General features: G+C 39.0%; 1 protein-coding gene across 8 annotated transcripts in view; it reads right to left on the minus strand.

Moving 5' to 3' along the window:
• CDC14A (cell division cycle 14A) overlaps positions 1–23,514 on the minus strand; it is a 182,062-nt gene that overhangs the window by 77,933 nt on the left and 80,615 nt on the right. For 7 of the 8 annotated variants that reach the window (XM_064588751.1, XM_064588753.1, XM_064588754.1 and 4 more), the window contains 3 exons: positions 21,770–21,836; positions 18,448–18,510; positions 6,109–6,196 (listed from right to left, as the gene is read on the minus strand). In XM_064588751.1, the coding sequence (XP_064444821.1) occupies positions 6,109–6,196; positions 18,448–18,510; positions 21,770–21,836 (218 nt within the window). Of the gene's footprint in view, positions 1–6,108; positions 6,197–18,447; positions 18,511–21,769; positions 21,837–23,514 lie in introns of those variants that run through there. The other variant, XM_064588756.1, reaches the window with a different exon arrangement.

A 23,514-nucleotide genomic window follows, 5' to 3' on the forward strand; every position in this document is an offset into this window, starting at 1 on the left:
AAAATCCTCTTGGAAACTTCCTTTGTCTTTACCTCCCCCAACTCCAAAGTATCTAATCAATTGCTCCTCACCATCCAGGGGCAGATCTTTCTGCCCATGGGTCCTGTCCCCATGCTATAATAAAAATACTTCTTTGCACTGAAAACATCTCAAGAATTCTTCCTTGGCTGATGATTTATGGACCCCACTTCAAACCACATCAGATGGCATAAGGAGACGAGCTTTTCTATCATGTAAGAATGGGAAGGAGAGTACTCATAAACACATGGGAAGTCTTCCCCTGGTGTGGCTGGTGAGCACCTCTGACCCTGGGTTCCTAGCATACCTGGCACCTCTGTGATGGCACCTGTTACCAGATGTGCTAATGGTTGGTTTGGTGTCTATCCCCTCCCCTCCTCCACCAAGAAGAAGAGGAGGAAGAAGTTTCTTCTTATATATTAATTTCTCTCAGGAGTAAATATACCTAAACCAACTGTTAAGAGAAATTATGTGTATATCTGGGTTTTTAAAAAACTGAACAGTTATTCAAATATGGAAATAGGACATTGAAATAATAATAATGATAATAATCATAACTAACATTTACTAAGCACTTACTATGTGCCAGGCACTAAACAAAGTGCTTCATATGGATCATCTCATTAAACCTTGCAATTACCCAGTTATTGCTGCCTAGAAAAGTAAACTAGCCCAGGCACACACAGCTAGTAAGAGACAGGGGCAGCATTTGAACCCTGGCAGTCAGATTCCAGGGCCTGTGCTGGGGCTGATTTCAAGTAAGATCCAACTTGACTCTGTTAGGTCCCCAAATAAAGGACTGTTATACGAACATTATGGGCTATACTTCCTAGAGTTCGTGAGCAGGTTTCTTTAAAATCCTCAAAACTGTTTCAAGTGAGTTATAACCAACGACAGTGACAATATCCTATGACGTCTGAATAACTGTTTGTGGGTGTTATCACTGCATTTCGGACTGGTTTTAGCAGCATGCAGAGAGGACAGAGCATTCAGCAGTTCAGCAGCCCCTTCCTCCATTTGGCCAGTAGGTGGCGCCCTGGCATCAGTAAAGCACAGGCAGAGCCCAAGAGCCGACCAAACAATTTCAGAGCGGAGAGATTCCAAATTCCTCTCTTCCCAGCCCCTCATTTAAAGTTAGAGCCCTGAAGAACAGAGTCAAATGACTAGTCCACCCAGTCATTATTAATAAGTTTGGGGTGCCTCGGTGGCTCCGTTGGTTAAGTATCTGCCTTTGGCTCAGGTCAGGATCCCAGGGTCCCACGATGGGCTCCCTGCTCAGTGAGGAGTCAGCTTCTACCCCCCTTCCCCTTTTCGTGCTAGCTCGCTCTTTCTCTCTCTCTCTCAAATAAATAAATAAAATCTTTTTTTTTAAAAGTTAAAACTTCAAAATGGGCAGGTAAATGTAGGAAGCAATAAAATGTTTATTTAGGCTCATTAATGAGAAAAATGTAATCAGAATATCTGCTATCTAATAAGCACCTATTCTGTGCCTGACACTGTGCAAGACACTTCATCTAGTATCTCTAATCATCACTAGATGTGCATTGTGCATCCTTTTCCCCCTGTTTGACCTACAAGGAAACGGATGCTCAGAGAAAGTTGCAAAGCTCTGGGAAATTCACATAGCCAGTAAGGGGCAAAGTCAGGTTCCTCTGCCCAAGCCCTGCACACCTGCTTCTCTCATATGACCAAGCTGAACAGGCTTCAGATTGTTGCCATTCCCTGCCTCAGGCTATCTTTCTCTGTGCTTTTTTTCTTTTCTTTTTTCTTTTTCTTTTTCTTTTTTTTTTTTTTTTTTTGAGAGAGGAGAAGGACGTTGCCACCTGAGAGTTTGGGGGATTTGGGGGAAAACTGGAAATCCAAAATATGTTTCATTCTACTGCTTTATTATTCATGTATCAATTCAAATTTATTTAACCAAAAAAAGGTAGGGCTCTTCTCTTCCCCACCATCAAAACAATGTGAACCAAGATGAGCGTAAAAAACTCTACTTGCAGGCGCCTGGGTGGCTCAGTTGGTTAAGCGACTGCCTTCGGCTCAGGTCATGATCCTGGAGTCCCTGGATCGAGTCCCACATCGGGCTCCCTGCTCTGCAGGGAGCCTGCTTCTCCCTCTGACCCTCCCCCCTCTCATGTGCTCTCTCTCTCATTCTCTTTGTCTCAAATAAATAAATAAATAAAATCTTTAAAAAAAAAAAAAACAACTCTACTTGCTCTATGTTGACACAAGACACACTTAAGACTCTTACAATGCATTCTGCCCAGATCGTAGGATTTTAGGGCTTCTTTGCCTACATCCTAGCAACAGCTATTTGAGTGTTAATTTCTGTAAAAATCTACCTTTTCTATTAACAAACCCCTAACATGATTTTCAGCCTCCTCAGGAAACACAGTTTCTCAATTAAAAAAAAGGCAAGCAAGCACCTAGATTTCACTGTAATTGGATCAAGTTTATTAGTTCCATCATACAATTATTTTATTAAGCTCAAAAAAGATTTACAAAATTAAAAACTCTTTTACAAAAAATATGATGAAGCTTCTAGTGACTATTCAATCTTAAAATGGAGAGTCCAGTCAAATGTCAATATTTACTAATGACAGCCTTAAGTGAAATTGTCCTAGATATCATAAAGAACAACAAATAGTAGGTAAATAGCGCTTTCAGACCTTTTTTTCCTCAATGTAAGAGGGCACAATAGATGTATGGGGGGAAAAAAGATGCATATAGAGCAGTATCTTAAGTGTTTATTTCTAGATTATGTAATTATAGGTGACTTTTTCTCTATATTGCTTAAATTTTCTGTAGTGAGCATGTACCTCCTCTGTAATAAGATGAAAACACAGAATTTGGAATCAAAGAGACCTGTGTTTGAATCTACACACTGCCACTTTCTGGCTGTGTAAATCTGGGAAAGTGAGGTAACTCCTCCGAGCCTCTATCTTCTCTTCCATAAAATAACTATTACCTCCCTGAGAGGGTGGTTCTGATCCTTGAAGAGAGGATACATGTACAAAAGGCTTATCAGCCCCATTCCTGGCATATAAGCAAATGTAGCTATAATTATTTCCCAATATTATAATATGCGGCCAAAAGGAATTTTTAAAGATTTTGGCAATTAAGAAGGTACAATCTTCCCATTAGAAAATAAACAAGACACGGGGATGTAATATACAGCATAGGGAATGTAGTCAATAATAATGTAACGACTGTGTATGACAGATGGTAACTAGACTGAATGTGGGGACCAGGTTCTGATGTAGAGAAATATCCAATCACTATATTGTACACCTAAAACTAATACAATATTGTAGGTCAACTGTTCTTCAATTAAAAAAAAAAAGAATTGTCACACAAAATATTCATAGCCTTTTTTTTAAAATATTTTTTTAAAGATTGTATTTATTTGAGAGAGAGAGAGACATAGCAAGAGAGGGAACACAAGCAGGGGGAGTGGGAGAAGGAGAAGCAAGCTTCCCGTGGAGCAGGGAGCCCGATGCGGGGCTCGATCCCAGGACCCGAAGGCAGACGCTTAATGACTGAGCCACCCAGGCGCCCCTATTCATAGCCTTTTATCCACTGATTCTACTACTTAAGAATTTAGAGAGGAAAGGAGAACTACAAAGAAATGTAGGAACATTTGCCACCCATGAAAATTGAAAAAACTGTAAACAATGTAGATCTCATTCAAAAAGTAACAGCATTATGGCACAGCACTGAATAATATACAATGCAGTCATGGAAAAGTATAATGAAAAGCAACATTTACTACTATGGAAAGAAGTCTGTGATATGTTAAGTGAAAAAAGCTGATATAAGACAGTAATCATGGGGCACCTGGGTGACTCAGTCGGTTAAACGGCCAACTCTTGATTTTGGCTCAGGCCACAATCTCAGGGTTGTGAGATCGAGCCCTGTGTGGGGCTTGTGTGCTCAGCGGGGAGTCTGCTTGAGATTCTCTCTCCCTCTCCCTCTGCCCCTCCCCTCACTCACACTCTCTCACGCTCTAAAATAAATAAATAAATAAATCTTTCCTTTTTTAAAAGACAGTAATTGTGATGCTCTACTTATAAGAAAGAAAGGTTTATTTTTGTAAGTGTGTGTGTGTGTGTGTGTGTTCACTGGAAGAGGAAAAAATGTGTGCACGGAAATACAAAGAAGCAGATGAAAAGAAAATTAAAACCCCCATAATCCCACCACCAACTCCTAGCCCTAGAAAACTTGGGTAGAATTATAGGTCATTTTTACATGCTTTTTATTAATTCATCTGCATTTTGTTTTTTAATATAAGCATGTATTAACTCTCTAAAAATATCTTAAATGATTCTATAAATTACACCTCTCATCTTCTCTTGAAGAAAATGTCATAAAACACAGGAATCCGAAATGGCAAAATTCTTTCAACTTCATCAAACGAACACCCACCAACAAAGCCATGACTAAAACCATACACCTACTAAGATTTTCTGAGTCTGAGTCAGATCACTTTGCACAGAAGGCCAAAGGTAAATTGAATCAATTCTGTCTTGAAAGACCAACTGCCAGAAAGCAGTTTCCTTAGGCACTTAACATGTTCCTCCTGACAACCCAACATGACAGAGGTTAATCAATGTCTAGAACAAAATAGATTCATTAGCAAATTCATGAATGAGAAGATGTAATTCTGGCTTCAGTACACAGGCCTCCTATTTGGTAGCTTAACTCTCTAGACTTGCATTACCCATCACAGGGAAACCATGTTTCAAACAGAGTTCCCCGGAAGAGATGTCGTGGGCATGAAGTGAGAAGCACATCTGTGGAAACTCAAACAAATCAGCAAATCTGAATGCATGATTCACAATATACAATGAAACTAGCTTGTAGAATTAATACTTAGGAAGATAATGGTGATAAAAGGAGAATAAATCTAAACTCGGGGTTTCAGATTATGTTCCTTCAAAAGACTGATGTTCCAGATCTATGAACAGATAAAGAGCAAAAAAAAAAAAAGGGAGCTATTAGGTTCATAGGTGAAATTTTTTAATTTTATGTACTCCTCCCATAAATTATTCTTAAACCTTTGGTGCCTATCATTACTTGTCTTCTAGGAATGTTGGCAGATGAAAATAAATAAATAGATAATAAATATTAATGGGAAAACTCACATAGCTAATATATGTTTCATTCAAAAGACTTATTCTTTGTTTTGCTTTTTTTTGTTTTCCTGAGTATGTGTGCCCCTGTCTAAACATACACTGCAAATGAGTAATTTACTTACTGTCAGCTGGAAAGGTGTTCTCGTTGTCATAATAGAAATAAATAGATCAGTGCAGTAGCAATGTTTAGGAGCCCAGCTCTGGGATGGAGAACCAGTTCCCCCTATTACTCTGGGCATATTCCCTACTCATAAGTCTCAGTTTCTCCCTCTGCAAAATGGAGATAAGTGTATCTATATCTCATAGAGGTGAGTATTAAATGAGATAATGTGGTGCTTAGATAGTAACTAGTGCATAGCAAGTACTCAATAAATGACACCTATTGTCATCATCATCATCATTGTTATTGTTCCACATGATGTTCCCCAAAGATTACCTTGATGTAGCACTCTACCACCAAATAAATCTCAGAACCACTGATAGAATTCAATAGTCTGCTTACTAGTTTGACCAGCCTGCTTCTCAGATTCTTCTTTGATAACTGAGTCAGGTAAAGTGCCTATTTACGGCAATTTAAAAATTTTCTAGTTTTATTTATTTTTTTAGATTTTTATATTTTTATTTTATTCATGAGCGACAGAGAGAGAGGCAGAGGCAGAGCAAGAAGCAGGGAGCCCGATACAGGACTCGATCCCAGGACGCTGGGATCATGACCTGAGCCTAAGGCAGATGCTTAACCGACTGAGCCACCCAGGTGCCCCCCAAATTTTCTAGTTTTAAAACAAGATTATAGTTCTACCTACTAAACTATAATATTTAACACACTAATTACTACTGTTCAATTTTTTAATAAATAAATATTCTTTGGGGACTATTACCAAAAGAAAGGATTATCTTAGGAAATTAAAGAAGATGAACTGAAATAAATTTTTGGATGGTAAAGTAAAGAAAAACCTACCATTTTCAATTTTGCTTTTTGGATGTGGTCCACTAAATGCTAAAAATTTTCCTGGAACAATCCAGTTGAAGTCACCATTTTCAACTCGCTGGTAGAATTTTGTGAGAAAAGAGAAGAAAAATATTTTATAATTCTTATACAATTTAGGAAACCCTTACAAATAAAACTGCTTTTCACTCTGTTAGTACTATTGGATGTACATGAAGACAAAGTAATACAGCTTAAAATAAAAACATGCATCTGATTCTCAAAATGGTATTTCAATCCTCTTCAGAAAAAGCTTTACTATCTAGACTGTTTGAAAAGTTTTAAAAACTTTACTTAAAGTGGAGGTACTTTGCTTAAAATAATTTTGTCTCCTGGCTACCCTGCAATAAAATGAAATGAAAACAAACATTGCTTGTCCCCGCAATAAATAAAGGGAGAGAAGATAAAAGGAAATATAAGCACTTTCCATGAACATGGTAAACATGTTTTAAAGAATGAAAAAAAATTATAAATATCAGGGTCATAATGAACACATTTCCTTTTTTTTTTCTGTTTTTATAGGTTGCTACTGTTGTCAATGCTGATTTTTCAACTGGGAAATGGAACGAGGCAGGAGTGAAGAACAGAGGATCATCAAACTCCCGAGGTACACCACAAATGAGTCAGCCAAGGTGTCTGGCAGGGGTTGCAAACCTAAACAGCTACAAAGGCCAGGTGAGAGACATAAATAATGGCAGATGGCTCCTCAGCTCTGGCTAAAGAGTCACCCTGCAGGAAAGGCTAACTGAATGTGGCTGACCTGCTGAATGGGTTTTTATGTGAATCTCTCTATAGTTGATGTTGACTATTTTAAGTTTTTAAATAAAATGAAACCAAATAAAACACGCCTTTGGGCCGACTTTGATCACCAGTTGTCAACCTCTGGTCTACACTCCCTCTCTAAAGGATCCTCAGAAAAGGCTTGAAGACCAGGGAAGGGGCCCAGCATCCTCCCACTGCTCCATTATCTCCTCCATTTCCTTCCCTTTCCGATGTGCCTCTAAACCCCTGGAACACTGGGGCAGGGCTGAAGGTACCCCCAAGATTTGCAGGGAATTGGGACACATCTGTGCATGCATCATAAAATATATATGTATCACTTCTTCACATAAGTGTTCTTTAGCCCACCCAAAACCCTCACCCCCACCCCACCACCAGGTCAGCTTCTAGTCTCCATCTCCACCCTCCTGGCTCTCTAGCACTGCACAGATACCTCCACAGGCTGGGAAGGAAAGCAGTTCTCTTTACTGGGCCAAGAATATCCATTAAAAAAGCTTTCTTCTCCACCCCCACATGGCACATACGGTAGGAATGTGTATCAAATACAGTCTGCATTCTACTGTAAGAGCTTTTAGGTATTTGTTCAATTAATTGGAGTAACACCATCAAGGAAATTGAAGCCTCTACTTGAATTAGTTATACTACCATTATCATTTCCAATTTTCATTAAAATCAAAACTTAACTGTACAATTTCTAAGTTTAAAATGACATGTTTCCTTCCAGTTATAAAAAGTTATAAATGAAACTTTACATGACACCTTATAAATGTCTGAATTGCATTAATCTAACTATAATAAATATAATATCCCCATAATACCAGAAATAAAATCTTAGAGCTACTGAGTGTTATGATTACATATGCCAAATTGTATCTCAGGTGTAACTATCTATTCATAACGATTTGAATAAAGAATCTAATATATAACTCTTTATGATAATTAAACTTTTTCTTGTTTAAATAAAGCAGTTTCTAATGGTCCAATATCCCTCATAAGTAATTAATAAGCTTAAAACATTACTTAGAAATTCCAAAATAAATGTATGCTCTAATCATCATGCTCTAATCATCAAAAGGCCAAAGGCAATTCTTTATGAACAGTAAAAGAAAATAGGTTTCTATGTTCACTATTTCTGTATCCTTGACCACTAAGTAAGCCTAGATAAATATATTGTGCTATGTCTATTTATTTGGGTTATAGACATTTAGTTAAACAGTAACCTTTTATAAACAATCATATGGAGAAAGACAGTGGACTTACTAAGATACATTCACTCACAAAACCAAAAGAATATGTTTGCAAATCTGCCTACCCAAAAAGATAAACATTAGATAATATTGGACTACATTCAGTAGCCTGGATAAGGTTGATGGAGTAAACAATGAGATTTGGGTCTTAGATTCAAATCTGAAAAAAAAATTAATAAGAAAGTTACAGCTTTCAACTGACTAATATAAGCTTACTTCAGTAAGCTTCCCAAATTAATATTTGTGCCTTCTTTCAGTGAATTATACAAATATCAATATTTATCAATAATAAAATATTTAAGATGACACAAATTGGTTTTCTAATTAAATACACACACTTCAAAGAAATCTAGATCAGACAGGAACTGAAGGTACTTTCCAACTCTACCATATTTTACAAACATCTCAGCAAGGAGGAGGCAAGAGGATGGTTTTACCTCTTACATTCCAAAGCCTACTGCCTACCAAGTACTATGTAGGAAAACTGCACCTGTTCTTCACTATAAGGAAATAAAATAAAAATAAAAATTTGAATTCCTGAAACTGATATACTTAAGTGTTAATACTCACTTTACTATAGGATTCTTCAGTCTACAAAAGATTCAGTCTACAACCAGATTTCTTTGAAATAGGTAATTCTGTTGATGCATTTAAATATAATTTGGGGGGACAAAGAAATCAAGGTTGCTTACAAAGTAAATAACAGTATTAAAACTGAAAAAAATTAAAAAGTAAACATAATTTGACTTGAAAACATAAATTTTTACAACTTCTAAGAAATACTTCTATGCCGCTAAGGCATGCCTCTGTTGTAATGGTCAGAAATATATTTTTCAGTCCCAATACTGAAAATCATTTGGCCTTTTACCATTGTAATAAACAGACAGTAAAATAGGAAAGATAGGCCTTGAGGTCAACAATTACAGGATTGATTCCCTTACTCCGTCACGTGCAACTCACTTCATGCTTACAGCAGCCCTATGAGGTGGGTGTTAGCGCCATCTTGTACCCATTGCCATAGACCAAAAGTTTGTGTCCCCTCAAAATTCATATGTCAAAACCTAATCCCCAGTATGATGATATCTGGAGGTAGGGACTTTGGGAGGCAGTTAAGTCATAAGGATGGAGCCCTCATGAATGGGATAAGCGTCCTTATAAAAGAGAGCCGAGAGAGTGCGCTTGCCCTTCTACCATGCGAAGACACAGGGAGAATATGGCCACAGAAGAAGGCCACCAGACACCACATCTGCTGGTGCCTTGACCTTGGATTTCCCAGCCTCCAGAACTGTGAGAAATAATTGTTTATTGTTTAAGCCACCCAAAGCATGGTATTTTTGTTACAGAAGCCCAGATTAAGACACCAATTAAAAAAAAAAAAAGTTGCATTACACTTTGAAAAGAGCTATAATAGAAGTATTTAAGAGGTTTAACAATGGCACAAGGCTATTTGAAAAATCAAAAAGACAGAACTACAAAGTTTCCTTTTATTCATTAAAAAGTACCTTCCTTATGTTTCCCTAACTTCTAAAACAATAAAATAGTGTTGATGGTGTAGTTGTATTACATAAATGCAAATATGCTGCAGTAATAGGCACTTTACGTTCTTAAAGCAAAGTAAATATTTGAGTTATTTGGTTTAAATTAAAATGCCATGCCATCTGGCTTTAGATAATTAAACTCTAGATTATTAATTTAGATTTGCTTCTGAGAGAGACAGTGTGGTGGAGGGAAAGAGGAGGGCCCCATGTGATGACTGTTCCACCTCTGCTCACTCCAGCTGGGGTAGGGAGACCCGGCTGGTAGAACCCTTAGGGGACTGTTCCAGCCGCTCAGACCAGATGCAGCCGCAGGCAGCAGGAACCCAGGGCACATATGCAGGTGCTGTTGCTCAAGACATGGCAATTTGAGGTCACAAGCACATATACAATTGTTGAAACTTGGAAGCAGGTGCCCTCACTCGCAGAGTGTGTTCAGCCACAAACCCAGAGCCCTAGAGAAGGGCAGCATTTCAGGTGGGCAAAGGAAGAGAAAGTGCTTGCAAAGGAGACTGAGAAAGGTGGCCAGAGATGCAAGGAAGAGAAAAGCAAGAGATGGAACCTTAGAAGTTAGGGAACGAAAGGGAGTGTCCAGAATTAGAAAGTGGCCACAGAACAAATCAAGTAGGAAGGAGACCGACACAACCACCTGGTTTGCCGACTCTTCGATGAGCAAGGACAGTTTCATGAGACTCACAAAGGTAAAGGCCAAACCATAACCAAATGACTGACTGACTAATAACAGAGTCAAGACTGCTCTGTTAAGAAGCTTGGAAGTAAAAGAAGGGACAGAAACCAAACAGCAATTAAAGAGGAAGAAAAAACCATGGGAAATTCTTAGACAAGGTAGACCTCAAAACATTTTGTAGTGTTAACCAACATGATCTTTGAACCAGCATTGGGTACAGTGGATTCATAGATGTGGCAACACTGGGTCCCTCCGCATTAGCAGCTGCAGTGTCCAGGAAGGAGTTCTGCCTCCTTGAACTTGTAGCCTTTGGAGTGGTATAATCAGTCTTACAGGATAGCTGCAGGGAAATGCTTCTAACAGTTCTTTGAGTAGTCCCATCCCTGTGGGAGGCATACCTCCACAGTTCCTCCAGGTGGTGAGGATGTACTCACCTACCTGCCTTCTGGAGCCTGCTTAACTCCAGTCCTACGGCAGGAATTTACAGTAACAAGGGCGGAAATCCCCAGGTTTCCAGTTCTGTAATCCATGAACAAGAGGGCAGACCAAGCAAGCAACACCCAGCTTACATTCTGGTTTGGTAGACAAACTCTAATCCCAAGCAAAGCCTTGAAATATCACACCTCAGGTGTTCAACAGCCGTAACTCCTGCTGTTGACCTGAGATGGCAGATTGAGCAATGGGAGACCTAACCTTCGGGCTCAAGGTACGTACAGAAGGCCATCCTCGGGAGTCTATAGCACCCAGTCAGTTTGACAATTTACTTACTAACTGCAATGAAGGAGAACATAATCTACCTGGAGACAGTCTCTGCTCATATATTAAACCAAACTGATGTTACATGGACAGCCTGGTTGAAGACTATAATACCTAGCAATCTGTATTGCACATAAATGGTTTAAAAAAAAAAAAAAAACACCTCACTCTTGGGCACCTGGGTAGCTCAGTCGGTTAAGCACCTGCCTTCAGCTCAGGTCATGATCTCAGGGTCTTGGGATCGAGCCCCACATCGGGCTCCCTGCTCAGCGGGGAGTCTGCTTCTCCCTCTCCCACTGCCCCTCTGCCCCGCTTGTGCTCTCTCTCTCTCAAATAAATAAATAAAATCTTTAAAAAAAACTCACTCCTGAAGCATAGGTTGGCTGGTAATGAAAGAAAGAAACATCATTTAAAGATGTTGTCTACCACAGTCAGTACCTTTTTCCCCAGGAGTGTTACTAAAAATCAGAATGCATTCTTCATTCATAAGTCTTGGTTACTTTCCATTGAAAAGTAGTTACCTTTAACAGATTATAGCAAATATCCTGGAAGGTGTTACACTTCTGTTTTTAGTATTCATTCAGTCATTTATTCTTTCATTCTACAAACATTTAATGAGCGCCCACTATGAGTGTACTACGCTACTGGGTACTTACTCATACTAAGATGAATAAGACATGGTTCCTGAGCTCAAGGAGCCAGAGTGCAGGGAAGACACAGATGTGTAAACAGAGCATCAAGGAACACCGTGTGAGAAGAGCTCCCACGGAGCTGAGGATGACATAGACACATCTACATAAATATCGTGGGCAGGAAAGAAGGGATCACAGGCAGAAGGGGGAGCAAGAGCATATCGGAAGGCACAAAAGCATGAAGAAGCACTGCCATCTGGGAAGCTATGTGGATTTGGGTCTGAGAAGAGAACAGAAAAGGGTAAGAGTGGAAGGGAAGGAAAACCCATGTTAAGAGGGAATTTGGGGCCATATTAAGGAGTTTGCTTTTCCTCCCACTTTTGGTCAGTGTGGGGCCCATGGAGTACTTAATGCAGGAGACTGATACAATCAGACTCAATTTCTACGACATATACTCTGATAGTAATATGGAAAAGGCCCAAGAGTCAAGACCCACTCTCAGACATCCAGAATCAACCAACACTTTCTTGTAAACAGTTCTCACGTGGGCTCCGTTGTAATGTGGCTAAGATAATGTGAATGTCGCCTTCTAGAATAACAATGTTCTTTTCCCAAAAGAACACCCTGTAGGTGAAGATAGCCAATAATGACTTATAAATTGCTAGACTACCTCAGGAGCAAAATTTTCCACATTCAGCCTGCCACGGATGAAGCAGAAATTCTGTGTAGACAACTCATCTGATAAGCACGAAGAGAGGGCTTGTGACAAAGGTCAGACGTGATAACTTCTGCAAGAATATATGGATTCTAATGACAGACGATAAGAACAAAGGCTCTAACCCCACACATGAAGAGATGAAATTGCAGGGAGCCTCTTGAGGAAAAAAAAAGGAAGAAAGAAAGAAAAAGTATTGCACCTAGCAAACACACTGAGAAAACAGGACGTACTTAAACACCTGTTCAATAAATGAACTGAAAAGTCATCAACTTGAGGCCACAAGAGTGTAATGCAGCTTCTTGACCCTCACATAACAAGAGTTTATCTGTACACCATTATTTCTGTTGGACAAAGCTTCCCACCCAGTGAAACAGAATGCAGTTGCCTGGGTAGGGACCAGGGCAGCCCGAAGCCCCAGGCCAGTCGTCAACAGCTGTGAGCTATAATCACAGGGTGCTGAACAAATATTATCCTTTTCCACGTGTGCCTTGATGAGAGAAACAAAAGAAGGCCCGTGTGCTGTGACTCCATGCTCAACTGGGCAATAACCCGTCAGTCCGTCACCCGGCCTGCAGTAGCCAGGGGCGACCCTAACCGCCCATCAAGTAACGACTGGTAAAGTGGCCCTGGGTTGGCAGCATGTGAAAGCAAAGTGTCAAGTCAATAATTCTGGGAACTATCCTCACACTGACAATGCTACTTCACTGAAAGCACTTTTTCTTTCCTCAAAAAAGGAATGATTCGTGGAGGGAAAAAAAAGATAGTGGAAGATATAAAATAACTCCAAGAATGAAGTCAAAGTAATTTCTTCATTTTTGAAGTAGGCTTTATATAAACCTGAAGCTCCATCTAATCCCCAAAAGGGTGTTTAAGGCAACTTCTAGCCATTGCATGGGCCGAATTCTGGATGGGATAATAAATGCCTGCCAAGGCCATGAGGCATCTCCACGTGCTGCCCCTGAAGCCTGTTTCTTGCCTTTCTTTCCCCCTCCCTCTCCTGGGGACAGGATGCTGCTCTGTGTGTGGCCAACAAAGAGACATCATCGAAACCGCCACCTTCCGGTAAACAGTAGAAAGCCCCTCAGAGACATCCAAATAACAAATGTAAGACACAACTTCAAGTTCTCTTCGAGAAATAATGACTTAAAATAATGCTTAAGAGCAGCACCATTAATTTTCGGCAAGGCCTTATTTGGTAAGGATGGTTCCCCAAAAAAGAATTTAAAAAAGGCTGACTGAAGGCAGACTCTGTGTATGGGTGCTACTTCGGGGTCTCACAGGCAGAGTATTATCATACATGAGCAGTAACGATATAGAGGTTTGTGAGGGTACGGTATGTGAGCCGTAGCCTCACATACCCATAGGAACATGATTTGATTACTCAAGCTCTTTCAGCTTCACTGCTGTTCCCGAGGGCAAAAGGTCTATTTCCACTTGTCAAGTGAACCCATGAATGGCTACATTTCAAAGGGGTGGCCGCTCTCTCAGTTCTTTGAAAGTACCTTAAGAAACCTGTTGGAAAAGTATGAATGTTTGGACACTGATTCTTAGGAGAAGTTTTGGGACCACCTTCTTGCAGTTACTTTATGGGACCTTCATGGCATAGCTGCCAGAATTACATCTGTTTATCAGCATCAATGTGAAAAATGCGCAGTTCAACAACTTGGTAAAGGACCTGAGAGACCACATTTTCGAAGATACTTTTCTTCATCAATAATTAATGGGCCATTTTGCAAGTCCCATGAAAATAAAGCAAGAGCCTGAGATATCTTCTAAAAGCCTTCTAAATATGACATGGCTTTAACTCTTATGTGAATAATTAGATCACCTGAAGCAAGGCCACATAACTTGTTCTGCTAATCCCGTGTCATTCTGAGGGACCCCAATAGATCATGGCCAAGCCTGTCCCTACAGAATCTGCCTCTAGCTACATGCAGCTACTGAGTGCTTGAAATGTGCCTAGTCCACGGGCACCTGGTGGCTCAGTCAGTTAAGCTTTTAACTATTGATCTCAGCTCACGTCTTGATTTCAGGGTCATGAGTTCAAGCCCCACATTGGGCTCCATGCTGGGCGTGGAGCCTACTTTAAAAAAAAAAATGTGACTAGTCCAAACTGAGATGTGCCAAAGAGCAAATGACGTGCTGAGATTTGAAGGCTTAGTTCAAAAATAAAAATGTAAAATACTTCATTAACAATTTTTATATTGATAATATGTTGAAATGATATTTTAGGTATATTGAATTAAATAAAATATAATTAATTTCATCATTTCTTTTTACTTTTTCTAAATGTGGCTGCTGGAATGTTTATAATATCTATAATTATCATATTTCTATTGGACAGCACTGCTCTAGACCCATGAATCGCAGGAGGAAAATGGATATAACCCTTTGCAGAATGAGCAAAGGTTTATCTGTAGACTTTATAAAATGAGTATGACCCATGCATCGCAGGAGGAAAATGGATATAACCCTTTGCAGAATGAGCAAAGGTTTACCTGTAGACTTTATAAAATGAGTATTTCCCGCGTTCTGCTGACCTTGTCGTTAACATTTGGCATTCTTATCATAAAACTGCCCTTCAATCTTACACAGAGATGCAGTCTCATTAATTTTAGGCTTTTTCTTGAGCCAAATTATATATTAAATGTATTTCAGTCAAGAAGTGCCTTTGAAAAGCTTCATCCTGAACATCCCCCATAATCAAGACTTACAGTCTTCTAATTTGTTGCCAATGATAAAATCTTACTTTGAAAACCACAATGTGTTCATTGGAATACTGACTTTGTTGGAACACACGAAATATGTGTATCTAGCTATCCCACAAGTACACCCAATGTCCAAACTCGCTAAAGCCCACGAGAGAACAGTGAGAGAAATTATGACAAGAAAGGATCAGGCCTTCCTGACAGATTGTCAGGAAGAGAGTTCCTTTATTTATTCATTAAGTAGCATTTATGAAATGCTCACTCCCCAAAAAGTATAGTTCTCTTTGTGATTTTCTTCTCTTGGTCTTTATGATAGAATAGATACATCAATCTCAGAAAGGAAGTAATATGACAGAAAACTTTTCAAATGTTCGCCAACTGCCTCCTGCCTCCCATTATTACTCAGGTTGTTGTTGTTATTGTTGTTTATTCAGGTGAGGATATGACTACATTCTTAACAGAGTTTTTTGGTTGGCCGGTTGGCTGGTTTGCAAGAATGAGACTGTACTGTCTCAGGTTTTTCAACAGCTTTTCCAACTACCCCTCAACATCAACATTAAATTTTTTAAAATAAAGGGGGTGCCTGGGTGGCTCAGTCGTTAAGCACCTGCCTTCGGCTCAGGTCATGATCCCAGGGTCCTGGGATCGAGCCCCGCATCAGGCTCCCTGCTTGGCCGGGAGCCTGCTTCTCCCTCTCCCACTCCCCCTGCTTGTGTTCCCTCTCTAGCTGTGTCTCTCTCTCTCTGTCAAATTAATAAAATAAAATCTTTTTTAAAATAAATAAATAAATAAATAAATAAATAAAGGGGCGCCTGGGTGGCTCAGTTGTTAAGCGTCTGCCTTTGCCTCAGGTCATGATCCCAGGGTCCTGGGATCGAGCCCTGCATCTGGCTCCCTGCTCCGAGGGAAGCCTGCTTCTCCCTCTCCCACTCCCCCTGCTTGTGTTCCCTCTCTCGCTGTGTCTCTCTCTGTCAAATAAATAAATAAAATCTTTAAAATAAAATAAAGTTAAAAAAAAAAGATGAAGGAATAAGTAAAATGTCAACTAATCTTTTCTCTTTATTAATGGTATTTGTTCCTTCCTCCTCCTCTTGAGTCCCCACCCCAATATCTCCTTTAATGGAAATGGTGTTAGCATTTTGCCATATGATTTTCTCCATGTTCATATACATGGAACATGAAACTTATCTAATTTGGAAGCCTACTTTAAGAAAAGAATACAAAATTATGAAGACAAAATTAGATATAGGACCTTAAAAAGGTGCCCATGAAAGTGGGAGGGGGTCTCTAAAATTTAAGCTTTATTAGCTTCACAGGAAATCAGTTCTGCTCATATAATACAGATATACATATATGAGTGAAATAGGATCTCATTATTGTTAAGTAAAGGAGGGGATTATATTATGAGCACGTGTCTGTATCTTTTCTTCTAAACGACATATTATGGAAATCATTCCAAGACAAGTGGTATAGCTCAAATTCACCTTTTCACATAAGCACATAACATTCCATGCACGTGTGTTCTATAGGTTATTCAACCTTCCCTTACGAGTGCACAGTCTCTGTTTCTAATTGGGGTGGGGGCGGAGTTTGAGGGGGTGGATTCTTTTGCCACTACTAAAAATGCCACGTTGAACAACGTTTTTATGGTTTAAAAAAAAAAAGGAATACTCAAGATTTTTAATTGTACTAAATTTATTAATTTGAGGAGAAATAGCAGTTTTATGATGTTAAACCTTTCTATCCAAGTACTCAGTATAAATTTTTTCACTTAGTCATGTCCTGTCCACAAGGAATTTTCAATCCAGTAAGAAAAATAAAACCAAGATACAGGAAACATGGAAAGTACAAATTGTAACACATGAAATTGAAGGGAGAAAATACTCAAGAGAGTAATGATCTGTGTAGATGTGACCTACACAAAATGGAGGAGGGGAAACGTTAAAGGGGACAGGTATCTGGCAGAAAGGAAGCTCAGCCAGGACATGGGGACACTCAGGAAGCAGTGAACACAGAGTTCAGTGGGGCTGGCATGCAGAGGGTGCATGGTAAGCAAACAGAAGACAAGGCTAGCAAGGTGCGCTAGAGCCCATCCACGCTAAGAATGCCAGGACAGAGGAGTTTATCCCCATTTCTGCAGTGCAATGCAGTTTGGGGCCAAGAATGATGAGAGTTCTGTTCTAAGATCACTCTGTCACGTAGGTGAAAGACAGACCAACAGGGAAGAAGGGCCAGCGCTCGTTAGAGAGTGCTTCTAATAGTCCACAAGAGAGGACACGACACCTGAGCCAGAGGGAAGGAAGTGAGAACAGAAAGGACAGGAAAGATGAAACACAGCCCAAGAATTCAAATACTGGTTAGATTAGGGAGGGAAAGAGAAGCATTTCTGTTCTTGAGCCTGGGTAAACTGCAGGATAGTGGTGCCATTAACACAGATGAATGAAGCAGAGGACCGTGTTTGAGTGAAAGATCGTCAGTTTCTTTTCAGACATGTTAAGTTTAACATGTAAGCAGGATATCCAAACAGACATCCTGAACTAGAGGCCAAAGGGGGAGGGCTGCCCTCTCTTACTAAGGGTAGTGATAGATTTCACAAGTCCTCTGGAGAACCCCAACAGATGAGCTCACTTTCATAGAATGTTGGGCCTAGTCACTTTCTACAAGCTTCTCATCTTCCAGAAAAGCTAACTGCTTCTTCAGTGTCTTCTTATACCACAACCTAGCTGGGGCAGCCCTTCCCTAAACTCTAAACAGGCAAGACATTATTCGAAAGCTTCATGATGCTATGGGGAAAAAATTCAGCCAACTCTTACAACTAGATAAATTCAGCCATATTTCAAAATAAAATTTATGCAGTCAAAAATATTACAAGGCACAAGTCCAGTTTTGTTTTAAACAGAACCTGAATTTTTAAAATAACAGAAACTCAGTTTCACTATCAAACTGTACTTCGAAATTATTTTTCTTATAAACTAAATGTGCAAAGTAACTGTTGACAGAGGTTTGGTGAAAGAACATTATAGATATGACATTTTCCCAAACTAAAATTTTGGTGATTCCTGGTTCAAAGGCAATAACCAAAGCTGAAAGGACAAAACTGACAACTACAGAAAACTCCAGAATGTTTTTATTTTAGCAGCCACTCAATTTGCTATACCTGAGTGTTGGGGGGGGCAGAGGGGAGAATGGGGGGCAGGGGATTTTAATTAACATGAATTATATCTTGTAAAAAATTAAAATGTACAAACCTCATAATGTTCATATTCATCCACATCAAATGTCTCAAAGTCAAAAAATCCATGTTGTAATCCCTAGAAGCAGAATTTGAATTAGTTTTTCCACACCAAATTGATAAGTCCTCTAGCCATTCCTAGAATTCCTGCTCACAAATGATTCTCACTAACCTGAAGGAAAAAGCTTGAAACCTTTCATTCATAATGCATATCTAGATATCATCTTCTAACATTGGTAATTTTGCATTGAGACTTTCTCACAAGTGGGACTTAACATTTAGAAAAGCATGAAAATATGTTCCACAAAATATATCTAGAGTCCTAATTTACATTAGTTTTATATGTAATAAATTAATTATATATATAATGGAACATACTAGCAAATGTAGAATTAAAACCTATTGGGAACTATGCAATTAATTCATATCAAACTATGATAGGATTTATAATAGTGATTAACTTTTCAGATAGGAGAAGAATATTCTTGGGAGGTTTTGTTTTCCTTTTATCATTAATGAGATACTTAGCAAAAAGGGCATTTCTACTTCCTAGGCCCTTATTTGTTCCTAAAACTCTTTGAGAGCGTTTGTTTTCTGGTCATAGTTACTGAAAGAGTAAAAGTGTACTTGACTGCTCTTACGATTTAGAGGAAGAGCTGATATTTTTAACAACAAAAAGAGAACATTCATTATTCCTTTTTATAACTAATGACTTAGAACTTTTAAAAACTATCCAGCTTGCTCAGATATAATATTTTGAAGAGGACTGTCTTTTATTTTATAAGTCATGAAGCTGTACAGATTATAATAGAATACAAAACCACTGTTACTTTTAAAAGTTACATATTCAAGTCATTAAAAATAGAAGAAACTATGAAGCCAAGCTCCAGTACAGTTCTTCAAAACAGTTTCTTCAAAACAGAGACCAATGTTTTCTAAAATGCAGAACACAGATCACCTGCAACAGAAGCACTTGCAGTAATTTAGATTTAAAATACAGTCCTAAACCCCTAAATCCCAGAACTATTAAATGTGATTCTCTGGGGGTAGATCAGCATGTTAACATGCCTTCTAGGTGATTCTTATAAATGATAAATCCTGACAACACTGGGTTAGTCAACCCCTACTATTAGAAGCAAAGCAAGTTATTTAAATTATCCTACCTTTAAACAAAGCAACTTAAGTGGATCCATATGCACCATTCCAGTGAAAGAAGTGAGAAAAATATACCCGGGCCTTCAAACTTCCTTCCTTTCTCTTCATTTAAAGTGTGTATTTATGTATGTTTCTGTGTGTAGTTCACACCCATGTAAACTATGCTTATGATGATGCCAACACAACAAAATCAGAAAGATATGCTTCCTAAAGAGGCAAAAATGCAGCCATACTCTGTCTACACTCTTAGGAGTCTGGTACTCATTGCCATGGCAATTGCCCAGAATATGGGGTTTATTTAAGGTGGAGTGAGGTAATGTGTCTCAGTTGCTTAAAGACATGTTGAACATCTGTCAGATCTTCTAAAATCTCATCTGTGTTTGGGAAAAATAAACCCCAGCATTTGATGAAACAAGAAATTTACAGAAGACCTTATCCATGAACAAAGTCACACCTTTCCTCTCTAACAGGAAGGATGTCATAAATTTCTATATCCAGTTACCAAGCTACCATAACAGGCGGGGATATTCCAGTGTGAACTCTTCCTGAACTTCATACATTTATAAAAGAAATAGCCTGTACCAGATGGCAGAATAGGCAAAACAGTAACAACAACAACAATAACAATAATAAATTACTTGTTTTTTCCCCTTGGGCATACTTCTTAAATGCTGTAATTGTGGATTATATATTGACTAATATCTCCATAAGGGTTCTTAACTTGTGATACTAGAAGTCTGGGTTGGTGACATTACTTGCAGGGTGAGCTAGAGTATTTTGACAGTCTTTAAGTGGAAAGAAAAATATTTGAAACTATTTTAAACTTTTACAGAGTTTAAATTCATTTTAAATGAAATATCAAAGTCAAAAACATACATAAAACTAGCATACTTATCATACCAATTTTCTCAACTCAAAATCAGTCTTATATTACATCAGATTTCAAAAGAAACTAGAACAAGAATCATGCTCATAGTGTATCTATAATCCATAAGGACACTTGCCTATGGGCTATGCAATATGTACATTCCTGACTGATAAATCATGGCTATATGTTCAAGATGGAATGATGTACTTTGAACCTTCATTAGAATTTCACAATATAGGGGCACCTGGGTGGCTCAGTCGGTTAAGCGTCTGCCTTCGGCTCAGGTCATGATCTCCAGGGTCCTGGGATCGAGCCCCACGTGGGGCTCCCTACTCAGCAGAGAGTCTGCTTCTCCCTCTGACCCTCCCCCTGCTCATGCTCTCTCTCTCTCTCAAATAAATAAAATAAAATCTTTTTAAAAATTAAAAAAAAAAACTTCACAGTATAGCATGCATGACTTTTCAGTAAATCAATGCTTCAAGAACAAGTTCTAAAAGTTCTCAAAAATATTTTAGATTCACTTCTCCATTATACATATGAGTAACTTAAATAACTATGCCTCCAAACTGTAAAGTGCATCAAATCACCCAGAAGGGCTGTTCAAACACAGACTGCACGGCCCCACTCCCATAATTTATGGTTCCGTCAGTCTCGGAGAAGGACTGAGAATTTGCATCTCTAGCGAGCCCCACACTTTGACAAACCATTGATTTATAAGACACCCTGATAGGATATTAGAAAGCTCCAAATTGATAAGGAAATGTGAGTTAGAATGAGCCCTGCTAATAACTCCCTGTGGCCCTAAGAGTGACTTAACCTCCCTGGGGTTGTTTCCTCAGCTAAAACAATGAGATAATAGTATCTGGCCCACTTACTTCTTTACCGGCATGTAATAATATCCAGGTAGGAAACCTACATGGAAATGTTCTCCTCTACATGAACAGAGGTGCAGAGTGGCTTCCTATCTCTCCCACACCAAGCTCGAGCTTGATAAGGAAGCTGAGCTGGTGACAAAGCAATGTCACAAGCACAGAGGCAGATAGAAGCAATACGTCTGCCCAGGAAGAGGAATCATTTAAATGAGAAAGGGAAACCCCTTCTACTTCAATAAGGAGCTAGAGAGTTACCCCCGGGGCACCCCTCAATTTGCTCGACAGGCTATATTTTACAGATCAATCATTCCATCAAGAAGTGGAAAGCCTTCTGCTAACTGCCTGCCTTCTCTTCTCTCCAAAGCAAACAAGGATATTGACATTATTCCTTTTTCATATTTTGAAACTTCTGTGCCAACTATAGCAAGGAGAATTATTATTACCTTTCTGATTCCCTGCAAACAGTCGAGGATGGTGAGATTGTAAGTGCAATTTCCAAAGGAAGCATCCCTATAAACACACACAAAAAAAATGCTAAAAATGCACATTCAGAATATTCAAATAATAAAATACCAAAGTCAACTGAAGACTGCTTGTATGGCTTCACAGCTGTCAATGTGGTAAATTAATGTAACACATCAGATCCTACTAGCTAACTACTCTTACAGCTTCAATGAAGCATTTCTGAAATTGCTTTAATCCAATAGGCAGAATTAGGAAGAAAAGCAGATCTAAGAGCCTGAGCTCTGAAGTCAGATCGCCTTTGTTCAAATTCCAACTCTGCCACATACTGGCTGGAGCCTTGAGCAAGTTATTTTACTTCTGCTGCTTGGTTTCCCATCTCTGAAACGATGTTACTGATGGTATCTACCATTCTTAGGATTGTTGTCAGATTGCATTTAATAAATGTAAAGTCCTTCATATAAGAGCCTAGCATATAGGAAGCACCTAATAAATATTATGACTCTTCTTTATATTATTAACAGTGAACTGGACTGTTTCATTAAGTAAAAGATTCACAATCAGTAAAAGATTCACAATCACTAAAGGTATTCTGACAGAGGAACAACCACCTATCAGGAATATGGTAAATACAAGCATAAAAATGTAAGGAGGACAATGTGGGCAGGTCAACAGAAGCTAGCTGTTATTTTCTTGGATTAAATGCCACCTCTCCCACCAACCCCCCCCCAAAAAAAAACTATGGAAAACTCAGTCACGCTTCCAAACAATCTCCTCTCAGGATCAATGGGAGCTTCTAATGCACCATGAAGTGTTGTATCAAAAGGAATGGGAATCTACTGCACTGAAATTTGAGTACTTCATACTTTATTCAAGTTTTTAGAGCAACTTAGCAGACTTGCTTTAGGCAACATAAAACTGAAGTATCAAGTTCAGGTCAGTTAAGCAAGAACTGGCACTGGAGCTTTAACACTAGCAATGTTCCAAGGTGTCCAAGGCAAGAAACTTGACCTCAAGGCTCTGTCTCTCTGCCCAGCCCCCATTGCTGACCCAAAGGAACAGAGCTGTCAGGCACCTGCCAATGACAAAGTCAAATGCACCACACAAAGGCGGTCCAAGGGCGGCAGTGGGGAAGGTGCCAGATGATGATGTTCCTTGGAGAGAAAATGACCTTGAAGGGCATTAACATATAATTAACATAAAACTGAGTTTTATATCACAACCATCCAAGGTAACTTGAACCTATGGCTGCTAAGCCGTGAATTAAAATGGAGCTTCAACATCACTGGGTTTCAGCATCCTGACAACCTCATACAAAAACAGTAAGTTAGAAAAGCGACTTAACAGAAATGCTTAAGTCCTGAAACTTCAAAGTTAACCTATGTAAATAAGAAGGGTTATTCTTGATAAGTAAGTTTGATTTCAAGACTTCTTTTTTTAATGCCCTCTGAACTCATGGGTCACTGGAAACCAAAATAGACCCTTTTCCAATACCTTGTAAAGACGTAAACCATATGTTAAAAAGCAAATTTTAATGGACTAAACCAGAGAAAGGTGTAGCTGGGGATCCAAGATAAAATAGTAGTTTATATAAATAATCACATATTCCTTTATAGGCACTTGTCTCTTTGGGACAAGGGTTCAGAATCTTTTGTGTGTCATGAACCCCTTAGCAATCTGATGAAGCCTGTGAACCTCTTTTTTCAGATAGTGTTTTTAAATGCAT

The sequence above is a fragment of the Mirounga angustirostris genome, unplaced genomic scaffold, assembly GCF_029215605.1.
Source record: "Mirounga angustirostris isolate CCGP_5_RB_7025 unplaced genomic scaffold, mMirAng1.0.hap1 SCAF_4, whole genome shotgun sequence".
Lineage (NCBI taxonomy): Eukaryota > Metazoa > Chordata > Mammalia > Carnivora > Phocidae > Mirounga > Mirounga angustirostris.